This window comes from Lycorma delicatula, chromosome 2 (genome assembly GCF_047948215.1).
Source record: "Lycorma delicatula isolate Av1 chromosome 2, ASM4794821v1, whole genome shotgun sequence".
NCBI classification, from domain to species: Eukaryota; Metazoa; Arthropoda; class Insecta; order Hemiptera; family Fulgoridae; genus Lycorma; species Lycorma delicatula.
This window is the reverse complement of record NC_134456.1, coordinates 51,283,747-51,304,079: the sequence shown is the minus strand read 5'-3', so window position 1 is coordinate 51,304,079 and position 20,333 is coordinate 51,283,747. Positions and strand designations below refer to the sequence as shown.

At 28.8% G+C, this 20,333-nt stretch overlaps 1 protein-coding gene across 9 annotated transcripts in view; it reads right to left on the bottom strand.

Moving 5' to 3' along the window:
* The window catches only part of per (period circadian regulator), a 178,878-nt gene that overhangs the window by 2,727 nt on the left and 155,818 nt on the right, over positions 1–20,333 (bottom strand). For 7 of the 9 annotated variants that reach the window (XM_075355260.1, XM_075355263.1, XM_075355264.1 and 4 more), the window contains 6 exons: positions 20,156–20,289; positions 17,560–17,710; positions 16,303–16,374; positions 13,870–13,992; positions 10,840–10,992; positions 7,291–7,400 (listed from right to left, as the gene is read on the bottom strand). In XM_075355260.1, coding sequence (XP_075211375.1) covers positions 7,291–7,400; positions 10,840–10,992; positions 13,870–13,992; positions 16,303–16,374; positions 17,560–17,710; positions 20,156–20,289 — 743 coding nt within the window. The remainder of the gene's footprint in view (positions 1–7,290; positions 7,401–10,839; positions 10,993–13,869; positions 13,993–16,302; positions 16,375–17,559; positions 17,711–20,155; positions 20,290–20,333) is intronic. The other 2 variants (XM_075355262.1, XM_075355268.1) reach the window with 2 other exon arrangements.

The window sequence follows — 20,333 nt, the reverse complement described above, 5'->3', positions numbered from 1 at the left end:
TATGCACTCTAAAATTAAATAATGATGTTCAGGAACAAAAATTCTTCTCAAGCGTTGACAATTTTTATAATTCTAGTATCCAATAAATACTTAAGAGTTGTGAAGAACCAGTTTTGATAATGTTAGTAAGTTTCAGTAGATAAATTTTTCAAACTGAAATTGCCTGGTGTGATTTATAAGATAGTGCACAAGTTGTTAATGAAATGATAAAAGATTCCATAAATATTGATGACCTATTTGATGAATGTACATTGTTGAACCAGGTAATTCAAAACCAAAGGGTAGGTTGGGTTCAAGTTCTGAAAAAGTACCTGATACTATTGAAAAGAAGTGGAAAGCAATTTTTAAGATGTTTCAAAAGACTGATATTTCATGTTGCAATATTTCTAAAATGGTTGTGTTTGCGGTGTCTTTGCCTGGAACTGTCTGTTACAGTTAAGAGAGTTTTTTCAATTATGGGGAACATTTCGTCTGCAGAAAGGAGTAGACTTTCAGTATCTACTGTTAAACATCTGCTAAATGTTAAAATTAATTCAAAACTTTCTTGTGAATTTTATGATGTAATTAAAACAAATAAACCATTTCTGATAAAAGTCATGTCTAGTGAAAAATACAACTGAATAAAGTTTAATGTTCAGTAAATTGTTAAGCCTTTTAAGTAATTTCAAAAATATGTTCTGGGTTGGACCCAAAAAATATGGTAAGCCTAACTAGACGTTAAGTATCACGTTTTATTTTTATTTTAATTTTACTATTTCTATTATTTTTTTACATTTATACAATCAACTTAAGGTAGTTTTTTTGGTTATATTTACTTTACTAATTTCAATATACCTAATCATGATGACTGTAACAATTGAAATGTGCACATAGCTTTACATTTTTATAACAGTTCTTGAGTGTCTTCCCCTTTGAAATCTTAATTTAATATTTATTAAATTTAAATAAAAATGTTATAATTAAATTGATTAACCCTTCACAGCCTTTCACAAATAACCTCTGCATTTAACCTAGTAATATATATAAAAATTACATACTCTCTATGACAGGTTGGTAATTATGTTTAGTTTTCAATATCTATTGGTTTACTGGTATTTTAACACCAAAGTACAATAATTAAGATTTTATTAATTTGAATTTTTTCTCTTCAAGTATCCTTTTTCCTCAAGCATGTAATAATAAAATTTCTCTACTGAGTGGTGATAGTGTACTTAGTAGATTGTTTCTCAACAGCATCAGGTACATTAATATGTTATGATGTAGTATCTGTCTCAATATATTTCTTGTAATGAAGTAACCGAGATAAAAAAGCAGAAGTTAGAATTGCTTTCTCTGAGAGTAATGATATTCAATATATAGCCAGTCCTTTTGGGGAAGAGAATGTGAGCATCAGTTAGGTAGATTTGGTATTCAATCTTCAACAGTGTCAATGATAAAAGCAATGGAAAATAATTTTAATCCTCATCTTCCCTAGTAAGGCCTACATGGTATGGTTGTTATTGTAGAATGGCAAAGCTGTTTTTGGAAATAACTGATATCTCATGGTGATGCAACCTTTTGGTCACAGAACCTAATATACATATCTAACAAAATAAAAATTGATGCAGATAGAGTACATATAATTTTATGTGAATGTTAAGTTTAAGAATATCCTAGCTATCAAGTGATGTCATAAAGGTTATTAATTATTATCAAACAACAAAAAAACTGATTATTATCTTTTTTAGTTTCAGCACTTAAAATTTAGTAATCAAATGTGAGCATATAGTTCATTCACAAATATGAAAGTCAACTTAATCTCTATTTTACAATTTTCTTCTTAATAGTTTACTCCCCAACTATGAATCATGAGATCTTGTCATAGGTGAGAGGGCTTGAGTGCTCAGTGATACAGAGTAACTGGACCGAAGGTGCAACCATATCAGAGTGGTATCTGTAGAGAGCCAGACTGGGGAATGATTCCTGAAAGAGGGCAGCAGCTCTTTCAATCTTCTGAGTAATGCATAACTGAAAGCAATGGAAAAATTAACTATTTTTTTCCAAGAAAATGTAGCTCTCTGCATTTTCATGCAACAAAGATGGAGAAGGCACCTTCCTTGGTAAGATATTCTGGAGGTAAACTAGTCTTCCATTTGGATCTCCGGGTGGGAACTGTTAAGGAAGGAGTCACCAGAAAATTAAATAACATTCTATGAGTTGGAGCATGGAATGTTACAAGTCTAAATATGGTTGGTAGACTAGAAAATTTAAAGAGGGAAATGGGTAGATTACATGTAGATGTAGTAAGAATTAACGAGGTTCAATGGGAAGAGGAAAACTACTTTTGGTCAGGTGATTTCAGAATAATTAACTCAATGTCAATAGGGCAGGCAGGAATGTTTCATAATGAACAAGAAGATAGGGAAGAGAGTAGATTATTTCAAAAAGCTTAGCGACAGAATTAAAGTAATCAGGATAAAATGAAAACCTAAGCCCACAATGATTGTTGATGTCTGTATGCCTACAAGGGAGACCAATTTATCGAGTTTTGCATGAAGTATAATTCAGTAATTGCTAGCACCCAGTTTAAAAATTATAACAGAAGAGTATACAAATGGAAAAAGCCGGACGATATTGCAAGGTATTAGATAGATTATACCATGATTAAGTAAAGATTTAAAAATCAACTTGTCAACTGCAAAGCATATCCAGGAACAGACATTGATAACAACCAAAACTTAGTAATAATGAAATGTAGATTGGGGTTTAAAAACTTGAAGAAAAGGTGTCAGATGAATCAGTGGAATTTAGAGAAGCTTGAGGAAGAGGAAGTAAAGAAGATATAATACTGAGATCTGAATTTAATAACGCAGTGAAGGATTTGAATGGGAGATAGGCTCCTGGGATAGACAGAATACCTGCAGAATTACTGCGCAGAGCAGGTGAGGATGCAATAGATAGATTATACAAACTGGTGTGTAATATTTACAAAAAAGGGGAAGTTCCTCAGACTTCAAGAAGAGTGTTATTGTCAAGATATCAAAGAAAGCAGGAGCAGATAAATGTGAAGAATACAGAATTAATTAGCTTAACTACTCATGCATCAAAAATTTTAATTAGAATTCTGTACAAAAGAATTGAGAGGAGAGTGGAAGAAGTGTTAGGAGAAGACCAATTTGGTTTCAGGAAAAGTATAGGGACAAAGGAAGCAATTTTTGCCTCAGATTAATAGTAGAAGGAAGATTAAAGAAAAACAAACCAACATATTTGGCATTTATAGACATAGAAAAGGCATTCAATAATGTCGACTAGAAAAAAATGTACAGCATTTTAAAAAAACTAGGGTTCAAGTAAAGAGATAGAAGAACAATTGCTAATATTTATAGGAACCAAATTGCAACAGTAATGATTGAAGAGCATAAGAAAGAAACGGTAATAAAAAAGGGAATCAGGCAAGAATGTTCCCTATTCCTGTTGCTTTTTAATCTTTACATAGTACTAGTTGTTAATGATGTTAAAGAACAATTTAAATCTGGACAGCAGTGTAACGAGAAAAGAGTATGGAGGTAGAAGAATTTTGTTGTTTGGGAAGTAGAATTACTAAAGATGGATGAAGCAGCAGCAATATAAAATGTCGAATAGCACAGACGAAATGAGCTGTCAATCAGCGATATAATTTGCTTACATCAAAAATTAATTTAAACAGTAGGAAAATATTTTTGAAAGTATACGTTTGGAGTGTTGCTTTATATGGAAGTGAAACTTGGATGATCAGAGTACCCGAGAAGAAAAGATTAGAAGCTTTTGAAATGTGGTGCTATAGGAGAATGTTAAAAATCAGATGGGTGGATGAAGTCACAAATGAAGAGGTTTTGCAGCAAATTGATGAAGAAAGAAGTATTTGGAAAAATATAGTTAAAAGATGAGACAGACTTATAGGCCACAGACAGACTTAAGGAATCCTGGAATAATGATTTTAGTAATGGAGGGACAGGTAAATGGTAAAAATTATACATGCAAGCAATGTTGGGAATAAGTAAAACAAATTGTTAGGGATGTAGGATGTAGGGGGTAAAAATAGTTTACCCATTAATTTTTAATATAAATAATAATCAAGATTGTGTTAGTAAAAAATGTTTTTGAAATATTCAACCAGATTTAAGCTAATTTGAATTCCACAGCCTGATTCAAAACAATAATGAGAACTGGGGGATTTAACCATTTTTAGCTAAAACTTTTCCATTTTGTAGGTTCATTCCAATTTTCCATACAATGTTTTTTCCTTTATCTCAACAGTATCTTTAAACAGAATAAACTAACTCTCATATCATTAGTGTTCTGCAGTCTTCTGACACTAGTATCCTTTAATGTAGTCTTTGACTTACTTTCTACTAGTACCCAAGTTATTCATGCATTCTCATCATTCAGATAATCTCTTAGGTTTTCAATAACAAGAACACAATCATTATTGATTTCACTTTCTTGCAATAACTCCAGTTTTTTTCTAGATAATTACGTTTAATTAGTTATTTTTTTCTAGTTAGTTATTGTTATCCTTATTAGATCATAAATACTTCCATCAGAACTCTCCTACTGTACTAATTACTGGAAGATTGTTTGGAGAAATAAGCACTAATAAGGAATTAATGGAAAAAATTATTTTACTTGGTTAAAATTATGTCTTTGTGATTAAGGTTTAACAATGACTATAATAATGCAGCATTAATCCACTTCAAGTTAACATATAATATAAAAAAATAAGCTTTAAAGCTTTATGTAGCATCATTTCTATGCTGAGTAATCTGAAGATGCCACTTCAATTTCAAAAGAGGGATGAACATTGCTGTCATTTATAAGTCACTTTACATGTTTATTTGTTTTACTGAACACTATGTACAATAAGATAATTTGAATAAATAATCATTATTCATACTACACAATAATATCTTTCATGTAGCAAATGGTAAATTTCAGTTTTAATGGCTGTAATCAAATGTACTGGCTTGTAATAACTCAATGCAATGGCAATGACATACATACAGAATTACACAATCAGCAGGGGAATGTAGCTGCTAACATTGAAACAACTGCTAATTTAATAACTTGTGTGATTACATTGAAAAGTTTAAATGATAACTGTATTAAATTATAACTAAATTATTGGAACAAGGGGGAATATTAGTTCTCCAGGAGAACAAGGAAAACTTGTACATACAATTTCAAAATAATGGATTAACTTGGAATTGTTACAGCATAAGGGCAAACTTTATTAGACCAGATTTCTTCTCTAGTTTTTCAAAAAATTGGGAATTTAAGACCTAAAGCTATCTTGGAAAATTCCTATAAAATTAACACCACTGCTGTACAAACTAAGGGTTTGTCTTGCAATAAAATTTAAAAGCCATGATAAAATTTACTTGTTTTGATGTCTAACAGGGCCGTCCCTAGGGGTTGAGATGCTTGGGTCAAAGACAGCTGAGGTGCCCCTCCCCCACTGCCAAATTCTCCAAGTAGTGTAAATATTGAAATTTGGGTGATAAAGAGAATATAACTGAAGATAAATTGGAAGTGAGAAATGAGAAACAAATATAGTGAATGTAAATATTGTATGATTTATCTGTTTGAGCACCAACTTTTCAAAGAAAGTTTTAATAAAATATTTAATAAAATTTAAAGTTTTAATAAAATTTAAGTGATACCTATCAGTTTCAACATCTTAACCGGGGGTACTTAACGGCATCCTCCTTGACACGGCACCCGGGTCAGCTTGACCCCTCCTAGGGACGGCACTTATGTCTTCTAACAGTAATAAAAATAAATTTAAAATGTCTATACTTCTAAAAGCTAGTGAATGTCATGACAACAACAGTTTGCTCTATGAAATTGTACCACAAAAATATTATTTATAGTATCATTCTCATATTTCTCAGAACCCAAATACTCATAGGCTGTTTTTATATAGTAAGGAAGATCCCTTCCTGCAAACAAAATCCTATTTGAACTTTAATGTGTTTTCAGGGTGTCCTGTAGAGGACCCTAATGTAATCAGTATTGCATGGCACCAAATTGAGAAAGTAGTATAATCAGTTCTAGATCAGAAAAATTATAATGCCCTCTTGGGACAATTCTGTATGAGTAAAATTTACATGAAAGAAAAAAGAGAACAAGTTAATGAAATTAAATTAATTAATAATGAATTTAAAAGAATAGTGGCAGAATATAATCTTACTTTATTAGAACTGCACATCTTGTATGAATGTTTTCACATGAATCATGGTTTCCATATTCATATTAACACTAAAGGAAAGTGGGAAGTATTGAAAATGACTCTAGATGTGTATGGTAATATACCATACACACCTTGATCATCTCTAACTCTTCTGACAATTTGTGAAGATGAAAGAGTTAAATTATGGCCTTGGTGATGTGTTTATTACTGTTGAAAAGATATCATCAGTAAACTCTGTTTATAGTGTTCTTTTGACAGAGTTTAGTTCAACATTTTGCAAATTTAGTGATTTTTGACTCTTTACAGTATAATAAATCACTGATATATTTGATGACTGCTGACAAATATTTGTAAACGATCTGATTATGAAATAATTTGCAAAATTAACTACTGTGAAATTTGGATCAAGGATTGGTTTTATGAGTTAGAACTCAGTGAAAACAATTTTTTATAGAATTATAAAAGTCAGCTGACAGTGTAAGGCAGGTTATTGAATTGGATATATTTTATAACAATAGTTTACCTGCAGAAATACTATATTCTCTCTAATAGCCTATAATTTTTCATCTTAACATTCGGTGCTTATTAATAAACTTCACCAGATTGAAAGCATCACTGAAAACTACCATTATGACACATCTTTTCTAAAACAGCATGACTTAGAAAAATTGAAGTTGATCTTTGATCTCTAGGTGCTGTCACCATGTGTGCTTGGTGATGATTCATTCGGTAGCACTTAATATAAAAATAGTGGTTTTTCCACAATAGTTAAATGGTTCATAAGTTTTTAAATTAATTCTTTCTTTTCAGTGTTCTCTCTCATCTTGGGATTACTTTTTGTTTTTAGAAAAAGTCAAACTATGTCTCTCTAAATTAAGTCACAATAACAATAGGATAATAATTTGATCTGATAAGAATATAAATTTAAATAAATTTGTTGTAAAACAGTTTTTGTAGTAACTGTTAGTAGTATTTTGATTTAATATGGACCGTATCTTTCTTTTGTTTATTTATCATTGTGAATGCTTAGATTACTTTTTTTTTGCATTGTTAATGATAAAAATTTGAATTTCTGAACTTACAATGATGGAGCTCCATTGTTGTGAGATAGTGGAGGAGGCAGTGGTGCATTTTCTTCAAATAACATTACCATTTTATCATGGTATTCCATTGTTCTGTATTTTTTCTTTGTCTGAAATAAACAAAAGTAATGAAATTAAATTTCTTTATTTAACCAGTTATTAATGAAAATTCTAGTAAGACTTTCCTGAACATTCTTATTATTACTGTTCTCTCAATTGCTCATTTATTTCTAACAAAGTTATTATCTCTAACTTAACTCAGATTATTATTATTAAATATTTGTATAATATATTTAAATACTATTGTTTAATTTAATTCAATTGCTATTTATAGATTTTACATGCATGTATAGTATATCTGAGTGTATATATATATATATATATATATATACAAATAATTATAATATTTAATATATGTCATTATAATATAGTTAGTTGAACAATGTCAATTATTGTATTGTATTATTATTACTGTATTATAATTATTGTATTATTTTACATTAAAATTATATGAATCTTTAAGGAGTTACTTTTATGTTTTAAAGTTCCCTTAGGTTATGTGACTGTTAGTTGGCTACAAATCAGTACTCATATATTATGTTAATCAAAATTTGTAGTCTTATATAACATTGCTTCCTTTTCAGTATATGTTAGAATTAAAAGAAGTTATACTTTTTCTAATTTTAAATAGGCTATAACATTTTTAAAAAATTTGCAGGTACATGAGTTTATTAATAGTTTTGATAAATCTCTATTGGGGTCCTAAAATTTTTACACAGATTCTTATTTATATAAGGAATAAATTAAAAAAAAAATTGGTTAACATTTACAAAAAAAAATTGTACAAATACTTTTGATCATGTTAAAAGTAAAAGAGAAAATCAAATAATTCAGTGATAAATTTTCAGAGCAATTCTTATTAATTAATATTAATAATTAAAACTAGAAAAACATTTGTTCAATAACAACTTTTTACAGCAAGGTTTTTGAATTGAGTATTATGTCTTATCCATTTCAATGAGTATTATTCATTTTTGATATTCGCAGAACCAAATAAATCAAAGCTTTTGGGCTATATCACTAAATGTATTTTATGTGTGAAATAAGATCACTAGTATTACACAACAAAAAGTAAGTAGCCTTATACGAAAGGTATTAAAATGCTGAGAATGAAAGTTTTGTTAAGAGTAGAGGCTCAGCGAGTTTTCATGCATCTCATTGGCTTAATTCAGACCAACATATTTTGCTTGATCACAAACAGGATTTTTGAAAACTAGTATTTTCATTTTTTCTAATCATGAACTAGTTCACAACGTTTTGCATTTTATACTAAATCTACAATTCTAAACTTAAATAAAGAATCTTACTTGCACAATGATTACTGTATAAATATTATATACAAATTAATGAAAACAAAACAGTTTGTTTAATTTTATTCTTAGGTATGTTTAATGCATGCACAAATAGCATTCAGTTGAACTTGATGCATCCCTTAAGTAACTGATAACTACACTTATCAGTACAACTGTTGCAATTATCTAAGCTGAAGCTGAATGACATATCTCAAATTAATCATCCAAATCTCACTTCAAAATTAGGTTTGATTTACATGATGGACCAATTTCAGGATTTGTAAAAATTATAACTAATTTTTTTTAATTTCAATATTAACTTTGTTTAAGAAAGCAGACATTATTTTGAAAAAGATAACATTCAGATAGATGTGTTTATTTAATAAAAATATAAGGGGAAACAAAAATAAAAAAGGTGAAACAAATAATGTGAAATACAGAATTTGTTCCAGCAAGTTGTTAGTCATAAAAACGAATGACAATATTGGAACAAATTTTACCTAATCTTTTCAGTTATAGCAGCACCAGTATGGCAGATAAGTAATATTAATCTCTAAAACTACTAGTTGGGGCAATTGAATTAAAGAGAATAACTTTCTGGGTAAGTTCACATCACTGGGAATTTCTGCATGCAACAATGGTTGTATATCATACAATATATATTAATAAATAAAAATAAAAAATAAAAATAGTTTTAATTAATAAAAAATTTTTTTAATTTTATATTTTTCTATATTTATGATTACATATTTTTATGTTATAATTTTAATGGTTTGAATTTAATGTGTGATTTGGAAGAAAAAGTTTAACTGATGGTGAGGGAAAACCTCGAAAGCGCTATTAGAAAAAAATAATAAGCATAAGGTAAGAAGCATTATCGAATTTTGTACTCTTGGTGGTAAACAGTTTTTATACTTTTGTCTGAGATATTAGTACAGAGGGGAAAATATGGACAAATATAATAACAAAAGAATTTTTTTGCTAAGTTAATATATATATATATATATATATAGTCTGTGACACTCCTGGTAACATAAGGATTCCAACATGGGTGTCACACACATTTAAATCGGTTCGGCTGTTAAGCTGCTATGGTAGAACAAACATACATAACATACACCTGAATACATTACTCTCCTTTTTGGCAGTCATATAAAAAAAAGAACATATCACGAGTTATAGTTTCAGTTTTTTTAATCTATTATTATGCCAGAAACTATTGGCTCTATTTGACTGATATTTTTTAATTTTGTTTTATCTTTCAAGTAATAATATCTCATATATATATAAAATCATAAATTTCTTTGCTTCAGCAAAAACAATTTTTCAAGCGACAATTTTTTTTATGTCATTTTTCAGCAAAAAAATGAACAAATAAAAAAAATGACAACCTCACTTATCATTACACTTACAGGTTTTAAAAATGGTAAAGATCTGAGCTCTCTTGCTGCATAAGTTTTTAAAAAAATGGTCAAACGTACAAAAAAAAAAAGAATTCTGGTAAAAGATAAAGAAAGATCAAAAATTCAGTTTTATAAGTTTCCTTCATTAAGAAATAATAATAATAATAATAATAATATGATAAAAACTAGCAATTTCCATTTCTAAATTGAGTTCATTTTTCTTTTCTGCTATCTGATTTCTTTCATAAAATATTTTGTTGCAAGCACAATTTTAATAAGATATTCCACATCCAACCTTCTTAGAGCTTCTACACAGTTGATTCTAAAATCTTCTATACCCATTTTAGCATAAGGTCTACTTTCACTTATAGCAAAAAGCTTAAGTGTCTCCATCTCCTATGGTATATGATATGTCTCTCTCATTAATGAATGATTATTGACAGCTATCTGGCCACAGTATTCAAATAAGCATATTTTTAAAAAAATTTAAAAAGAATTTTAAGCAAAACAAAACAAAAAAACGTTCAGTCCTTTCCAAATTAAAAAAAAATTAAAAATTACAATTTCTTCTTCCAAACTTGTTATTCAACTTCTATTAATAAGTGTACATTAAACATGATAAAATTTCTCAATACAGGAATTCTTTGTTTAAAAATTAACAATTGTAAAACCATTATATAATGAGAAAATATAATTCAAGGTAATAGTAATCTTTTTTCAAAGTTGTTCAGTTGTTCTAATTAATTTTGTTAATTTACTAAAGATAAATAAATACACAGGTGTATAGCATTTACCTTAACAGTTAAAGGAGCATCATCACCTTCCCCGCTGGATGTTCCACTAGATGATGTGATTCCAATACTTGTCTCTAAAGAGCAGTCTTGCTGATGAAAATTTTCAATATCTAAATAAAGCTGGCATAACTGATCATTCACAGTCAATGGTTGCTAAAAAAAAAGAATAAAAAGTAAAGTGAAAATACTTCATTTTTTCAAGGGATTATTAATAATAGCTACATAAAGGTTTTACACACCTTTTGATTAAAATAATTGATTATTAAGATAATTAATAATGGAAATTGAAAAAAGGCAAAAAGCTGTAAACTGATATAGTTTTTATGTAAGAATTGCAAAAGATAATATGAGGGCTATTTATAAATTAACCTCTGGTCGAGTAATAAAAATAACAAAATAAACCTGAAAAAAATTTACTATATACAGAAGTTATACATACTTATATGACTTTTCAACATAATCCACGACCAAATGCATTGTGATACCAACTTGTCTATCACCTCTTCAAAAATGGTGCCACCAAAGTACCCATCCATTTGCTGATTAAACTACGAGTTCATCAGTACTTTTGAAGAGTTGAGTCAGCCAATTTTTCAGCTTTGTGACAGATCAAAATCAGATGGTACCAAATTACAGCTGTAAAGGGATGGTGAAAAATTTGCCACTTATACTTGTTTAAGTGGCAAATTTTATGAGAGAGGAGATAAGATTGGAGGCCTTTGAAATGTGGGTTTGGAGGAGGATGGAAAAGATCAGATGGACAGAGAGAGTTCAGAATGAGGAGGTGCTTCTTAGAGTAGGAGAAGAGAGGGCAATTACTGAAATAATAAAAAGAAGAAAATGCAGTTGGTTGGGACACTGGCTGAGACATGACTGCCTGTTGATGATGGCATTGGAAGGATTTGTAATGGGGAGGGAAGCAAGAGGTCGGAGACGAATGAAAATGATAGACAATATAAAAAGGGAAGAGAGCTACTATGAAATGAAACGGATGGCACAGAATCGAGCAAAATGGAGGGCAGCCATGTGAAAACCTGCCTTTGGGCAGAACAGTTATTATTATACTTGTTTAATTAGTCCTAGCAGCAATGTGAAGTTGTGCACTGTTATGAAAAAAATTATTCCCATTGTTAGCATCCTTTGTCGTTTATTCTGTTCGCTCTTGTAAGCTTTGTCAATGTTTCATAATAGATGTCTGTGGTTATTGTCATACCAGGCTTCATGATTTCTGCCAAAAAAATTCATTTATGCCAAACATGGTAGCCATCATTTTTTTTTGTTCAAATTAGTATGTTTGACATTTTTGGTTTTGTTTGATGAGTGTGTATGTGCCATCCGTCCAATGTTAGAACTGTGTTTTTGTCTCAAAATTGATGAACTGAATCCACCTGTCTCATCCTCAATAACATTACTGTCAAGAAATTCACTTTTTTATTCTTGTATTGATGAAAAAAAGTCAATGCTGCTCTCCTTCTTTTTCTTTTGTGGGAATCTATAAGCTGTTTTGGTAATCATAGTGCAGAGTACTACATAACTCAATCTGTTCGTAATAATTCCATAAAGTGGTGGGCATTGAAATTTGAGGAAAATTTTCATCAAGTTCAGTATTGTAAAGCAATGTTTATCTCAAATGGCATGTTCAATTTTTTCAAGTTTATCACTCATAATGAAATGTCAGCCTCTTCCTTCCTCATCATGCATATCATTCAACCTTTCCTAAATTTCCTGCACCATTCTCTCACAGAACCATCACTCATTACATTATTACCCTAAACTAAGCACAGCCATCTAAGGATTTTAACTCCATAGTCATTTATGCTTACAAAAAATGGATATTTTGCATCTGGCAGGACTGCAATAATTGCCTGCACATTTCACTACATTCTACTCAAGTGGTATCAAATGAAATGGCAATGACTATGTAGGACGATATTTAAGCTTAGCTGATGTCTACTGTGAATGTGCTATAATGATATTGAAGCTGATTTATCTGTGATACCCAACCAGAGGTTAATTTATAAATAGCCTACTTAATAATATATGATTTACCGCTAAAAGAATGAAAAATTTAATAAAGAGTGAAATAATTTTGAGTTTGAAATGGGAACTAGATGTGAGATATGAAAATGTAACACTGGAAGGGAAATAATAAAAAGATCACTAGTGCAAAGGGAAGGCTAATTTTAAGAAATTAGATATTATTGACAAACTAAATAGTATATCAGAAATAGAATTTTGTTATATAAAAAAAGATATTGGCATATGGAAGAAGAGATTTATTTCATACAGAATGAGGTCTGCTAATATCAAATACAGGAATCAAAAAGAAATCTTAAAATAAGATTATTGTAATCTTATTGGAGGGTTTGTTTGTCAGTGAATATCAGTGTATGTTAAGAAAATAAAGCTTCACGAGTTAGTGAAATAAGAAAAATAGAGAAAGAAGGAAATAATAATTTTATGAATTGCAAATTAAAAAAAAAATGGATATGTTTAAAATGAGAAGGGTTAACAGAGAATACAGTTTAAAGTGAACATATTTTAAGTCAAACACAAGAAGAAGAATTTGTAGTCGTAAAACCAAGGGGAAGTTTACTAAAATCATGTACAGGAGAAAAATGAAAATAAATATTTTCCCTAAACTGAATGTTAATCTTTTAAAATACCCTTTAAACACTTTACTGCAAAAAAATTCCATCCCTCTAATGTAACAACATATGACTAATTCCATTTCCTCCTGGACTTTTAATTTTTCAACTGTCAGCCATTAATAATGAAATTAATATCAGTTTTTTTTATTGTTTAAAAGTTCTTTTCTCACCAACAATGATAAAAATTATATAATTTATTTAACACTTCTAAGATATTGTAAAATTTTAAATATAAATTTTTCATTTAGTTAAGAAGTAATTAATTAAATATGTAGAACATAGTAAGTTACAGCAAATATCTTGAGATTAAAAGACTAGTACAGAATAAAAAAAATAATAATTACATAAGAACAATCATACAACAAAAAAAATTAAATACCTGATGTATTTCATTTAATAGTTTCAGATCAGCTTCCAGAACATCAGATAATTCTCTTTCACTAAGCTGGTATCTGAATATTAAGTCAGGTGTGACAGCAACATTCTCTAACCATGGAGGAACCTGAAATAATAAAATTGCATTACTATTTCACACAGTGAACGAAATTTTATATAAAATACAAGGATCATTCAATAATTAAACAGACAAACATTTTTAGCGAAGGAAACACTAATGCAGGCAATTGAAACTTTTATAAGTGTTGGTTGGCAACCTTGCAATGAGTGTTTGTCAGCTGTTTGATTAATATTTACATAAACATAACCTCTAAAGTCTTAGTTATGATGGCGTTGTCCGCTCGAAGTAAATACTTCTGAAAAGCAGCGTTCTATGATCCGATTTTTACTTTCGGTAAGTGTACAACCGTCAGAAATAATCTCTCAGATGAACAAACAATACAGCAGTAGTTGCATGAACCATATGAGCTTGTATGTGTGGGTGGAAAAGTTTAAAAGTGGCTGCAAAAGCATGACCGATGTGCACTGCTCCGAACATCTGGTAACAGTGTCGACTCAGTGTTAGATTCTTATCCAAGAATTCCAAGACTGATTCACTTATCCAAGAAGACCGATGACTTACAGTTGAACAAATTGCTGAAAAATGTTGTAGTAAATGTTGGCACAACTCGTTCCATCATTCAAAACAAACTGAACTACTGTAAGACTTGTGCAAGGTGCGTTCCCAGAGAGCTTACCATTCATCACAAAGCCAAGAGATTTTGAACCCAAAAATTGTTCCAATAACGAAGGTGATGTATTTTGGACAGGCTTTTAACCTGTGATAAAACTTGGATACATCATTTTAAGCCGGAGTCCAAGCATCAAAGCATGTAGTGAAAACACCCTGAATTGCCTGAAACTATCGGTTGGCTGGTAAGGTCATGTTAACCGTGTTTTGGAGTGCCCATGGTCCGATTTTCTGTGATTATTTGGAGGTGCAATGCACTATCAACAACCAATACCACTCAGCCATGACTGAGAACAAAGTCAAGCCTGTATTGAAGAGGAAATGTCCGGGACATTATAGGAAAGGCATGCTTCTTCTTCAAGAAAATGCTTGACCTCTTACAGCACAACTGATGTAAATTATTGACAAACAGGGTTGGGAGCTCCAATCCCAACCTCCTTAGAGCCCTGACCTTGCCCCTTCGGATTTTTATTTGTTTGTTTTATCTGTCTGTGTGGCATCAAGTTCACAGACAACAAAGAAGTAAAGAAAAAAGTACAAAACTGGCTTTAAGATCAAGGTAAAGAATAATTTTCTGAGGGGATAAGAAGACTCGTAAAAAGATGGGACGAGTGCAGAGAAGTTGGTGGGGATTACATGGATAAGTAGACAAAAAATTGTATTTATTTAATAAACCATTTTTGCTACATATCTATTTGTCTGTTTAATTATTTAATGACCCTTGCATTATATGTTAAAAGTATAAATATATAAAGTCAGCTGTATTATGATTTCATGGAAATACAAATATACGAGTCATCCATAAATAACATAAAACAATTTAGTTAGAGGCATATTCAGCTTTGTTAGAAAAATAAAGGTTATTTATTTATTTTTTTATGAATTAAGTTACATTTTATTATAGAAGTTAATTAATTCTTAATCTTATACTTATTATAGAGGAAGGAGGTGGTGATTTTTATTTCTAAGGGCTTCAATTATGGTTTCAAACTAATGTAATGCTACAGCTGATAATAATCTCCTCTATTATTAAACATGAAGTTTTAGTGTTTCTAGCTTTTGGTTCATACTAAACATTTTTTACATTATTTATGAATGACTCCTAATAATGTGTATACAATAAATGATCTAAACAAAAAAAGTAAATAATAATAAAAAAAGTGGATTTAGTCAAGCCTACAAGCATTTTAATACACTCAATGCAACTGCAGTTCTGGATTATGTATCACTACATACAGATGTGAATGATAGATACAGTTCCAGAACTACATCAGTTTTCTTCTTTCTTTCCTTATTAAAACAATATAAATCTTGCAAACCAATATGGAATCACAATGGATCTCAACTCTTTCATTTATTTTTGAAATTCATTTATATTATTTACACAATAGTACAGCCTTCAAGCAGTACTGTAAAAGAGTAGAAAATTACATAAAATTATAAATTATTGTCTGTGGTTATAAAAATGTAAAGAAACGTGATTGCAACCAACCTTATGAATTTTAAGCAAAAATCATATATAGAATTCTTCTGATTTTTACTAGTCTTCATACAAAATTATTTAAATCTGCATTGAGTGTTAATGGAAAAATAGACTAATCATACATTGACAAAAGCAAATTGAGTACAACAGAAAAAATTTTAAGATGGAAAAACAGATGGTGTGGTATGTATTCATTATTATACCTTGCTAATACGTCTGTGTAACTGATCAGGAACAATGCAGGCATTTTTAGCAAATTTTTTCTTCCATATACCCTGTAGTAAAATAAATACAACAAATATTATCAAAAAAGTGTTATTAATAAATACCAAATAAATTATTATACCAAGAATGAATAAGAAGTTAGCCTGAAACTCCATAATAAAAATGTTTAAACCATTTTAATTGCAATCAATTTAGACAGAACTGTGCAGTTAAACAAACATTCCCAAAATATAGTTTTTTCTATTTAATTTTTAATACAATTTATTTTGTTCTAATAAATTGAATATTAGCAATGAAAAGATTTATTGGTGTTCCTGTTTAGCATCAGTGAAATATATATCTAAAATTAAAACATTTTAAATGACAAACCAAAGCAAATATAAATTAACTCACATTAAATTTACATTATAAACTTATGTAAATTATAAGCTTATATAAACTACTTACTTATGTAAATATAAATTATATACTTATACCACAATGTTCTCAGTTGCTCTTGTATCAATTAAAAATATGGTTTAGTTTGTTCTTTAACATTATTATTAAATTATTTTCATTGAATGTCATAGATAAAGGCAACATGTGAGTCTAAACCCAAACAAAAAAAATAAATATTAAAAAAAACTGTGTAAAAAAGCCATATCTTAACTGGTGAATAAAACTAAATATACAGGTCAAAATAGAGAAAAAATGACATTTTTCAGTTACGTAAAAGAAGGAGAAGAAACTGTAGGATAATAATGAAGATAATAGCTATTTTTAAACATTCATCTAGTAAAATTATAAATTTGCCCATATTGGCAAACTAGCATCTACAGAAATGCAGTACAGCATTGATTTACATTTATAATAAGAAGTTTTTGAAATGTTTTCCAGCAGAAATTACTGGAAATTAAACATGTCTGGAACTATGTATATATGAAATTTTTTCTTTGTTCTGACTTTAGAATACAATCTGAAGTGTGTCTGTTTCCTTAGAAAATTATTTTTTTTACTAATCTATTCTTTAAAATAGTACAGCCAACAAACAGTTATAACCTATATGCAAGCAATAGCAAAAGCTTTGATAAATAGAACTAATTATGCATGTATGTATAATTTTGGATATATACAACAGAATGTAAGTACATAAATTACAAAAAGGAAGAACAATATTTTATCAATTTTAAGGAAAAAACCCATAAAAGAGATAATTAAAAAGAAACTTTAAAAAACAATTTTTATTATTAACTTACATAATGTTTGTTTTCAGCATTTGTTTCAACAGAGCTGTCATTTTCAGTTAAACTTTTCATACTTTCATCAGATTTTTCATCAGTTTTCATGTATGAATAAAAGGAGGAATAGTAACTGCTGCTATCATTGTGAACTGTACTTTCCAAAATGCTGCCAAACAGAAAAAAAACAAATATAAATAAACATTTAAAAAATGAGTTAACAATTTTATAAATCAAATAATTAATTAAAATTTTTATTAAATTATGTAGAATACAGTATATTAAGATATGTAACTGTTTTATTGGTGTCTCCTTACATTATAACTTATAAAATGTTTTTAACTAGTAAAATTGTGTATGAAGATATTTGCATATTACATTAATTAGCAGTTTGTTTATATATGAAACCATAATTAATATAAAACAGTTATATAAAAAAAAAACAACAAAAAAACAGTTGTTCATTATCATAAAACAAAGAATAAAGGCAATATCAACATAAAAAAGGTGGTACATAATCGTTTCAAACATCTTATAATATATGTGTGTTATCCTACAATCAAAAATTTCTACCTTCATTGCAATTTAAAGATGATAATTAAAAAAAGTCAATTTTTAGAAGATTGTTGAAGAAATCCTAACTAATCTGTATTAATTTTGTTTTAAGCAACTTAACTACTGTTCATTTGATTTATTACATAACATATTTAAGTCAGATCATTACAGACCAGAGGTTCTGTGAATCCCAATTCCAGCTATAGCCAGATTTGAATGTTAGATCTAATAATATTTTCTATCTTTTGTCATTCTTATTTTTCATTTAGCTGGTGTCAGTTGTACCCTCTACTCTTCAGTAGTTTCAGCTGATTTTAAATTTCTATCTTTTTGCTGGAAAAGCTCCTAACTCTTAATTCTCTACTATTAATTCTATTTATTTCCAGCTCTTCATTCCTCTGTAGTCTTTTCCTGTTCAGACTAAAAACATGCTTATACCAAATTTTTATTTTCTAGCTTTTCTCTCATACTCTCTTGTGGTGAAATGTTCTTATTCTTTTTCATCTTGCTTCTTCTCAACAGCTCTGAGATTTCTTTTTTTTAATTTCAAGTCCATTTTAACTGCTTTTGGTCTACTCTGATACAAGTATATAATGAATCTTTTTAAATTTATTTCTGGTAAATTTCTGTTATGCTCAAAATGTTCTACAGAAATCCTACTTTAAGGAATTTATGTGGATTATATAAATTAAACTTTTAAATATGAACACATTCTATCTATAAGCAAACTTTTATTACAAAGTCACTATTAATTTTCATGATTAATCAAAAAAGTGACCTACTTATATATTTTACATTATCCCTTACTGATATTTTTGAGTATTATTCAGATGTTGGAATGGCTAAAAAGCATGTGTTTTTCTTAATTTTAATTTTATTTAACTTTGTTTCTGCTATGAAATACCTACAGAATTGTTTGCGACTATCTTTGATACAGAATACTTGAAATCTTAAAGGAGTAATTAACTTTTAAAATAAAAAGATCCAGTTTATAATGTTTTATTATTTTTTTAAAGTTCAAGAATAACTACCACTATAAATAATGATGTAAAAAAGTGCTGTGTATTGTAATGGATCAAGATGATCAAAAATTATCTGTAAGGAATTATATGAAAAAGCCATAACAATAAATGTTAGTTTGATAGATAATGAAAATAGCTTAAAGAGTACAATAAAAAATATAACTTATTCAGTACTAACAATTCAGATTGACTACAGAGTTAAAAAATTGACATTACATCAACGTCAAGTTCATGCTATCAGTATTTCCACAATGAAATCAATAATGCAAGCAGTGCTTAAATTTAAAAAAGTGCATTTACGAATAATTTTGTGAGTATTACCTAAAAATATGTGGGACTTCAATGTTTTACAATACACATAAACAACATAATTATAACATTTATGCAAATAAAATTTTGTAAAAATCATGAGCAGTAAAACTGAAAAATTCAATTTTAATGTATAGCAATTCTAAGAAGAAATATAAATATTCAATTATTTTACAAAAATTGATTTCACATGGTAAAAATGGTACAAACCAATACACATATTAAAAATTATATAAACGTTTCGCAGAAATCAACTTTGATATTTTTTCAAAGTACTAGTAACATCTATCATGCAATAAAGTAGTAGCTTTTCTATTCACTTAGGACTGGTTCACTCTAAATTTAACTATCAACAATCCATTAACAAAAAATTATAAATTTAAAGGAACAGATTTAGATCTAAGTTGTCAGAGGAAGTTGTTCATGAAAGAGAACTACCCCGATCAAAGAAAGTCTTCAGTTTGTTAGCATACCAAACAATCTTTTTTCTAAATATACAGGTATAAATATTTATTAATGTACGTAAACTGAACTATATTGAAAATTAGTGCTTAGATACTAATGTCAGAAATAAGATTTTAGATCTTCACTCCATCCAATAATTGGAGTTTGTTTACTATGATCACATATAAATTGGAGTTTTCACCATGAATTAATTAAATACAATTACAATACTTAATCATAATTTATTCCATACAATATAATGAAAATTATAATTGAATACTAACTCATTACTATTGATTTCTAAATCTTGTTTGATTTTTTCAGGAACAGAACAGGGTGATGGGTGAGATGTAATGCTCTCTGGAGATGGTGTACCCAATGATTTTTCCTCTCTTTTTGATGTCTCAGATAATGCCTGCTGTCACAATTTAAACAATAGACTTGCACATAATATACAAGAAA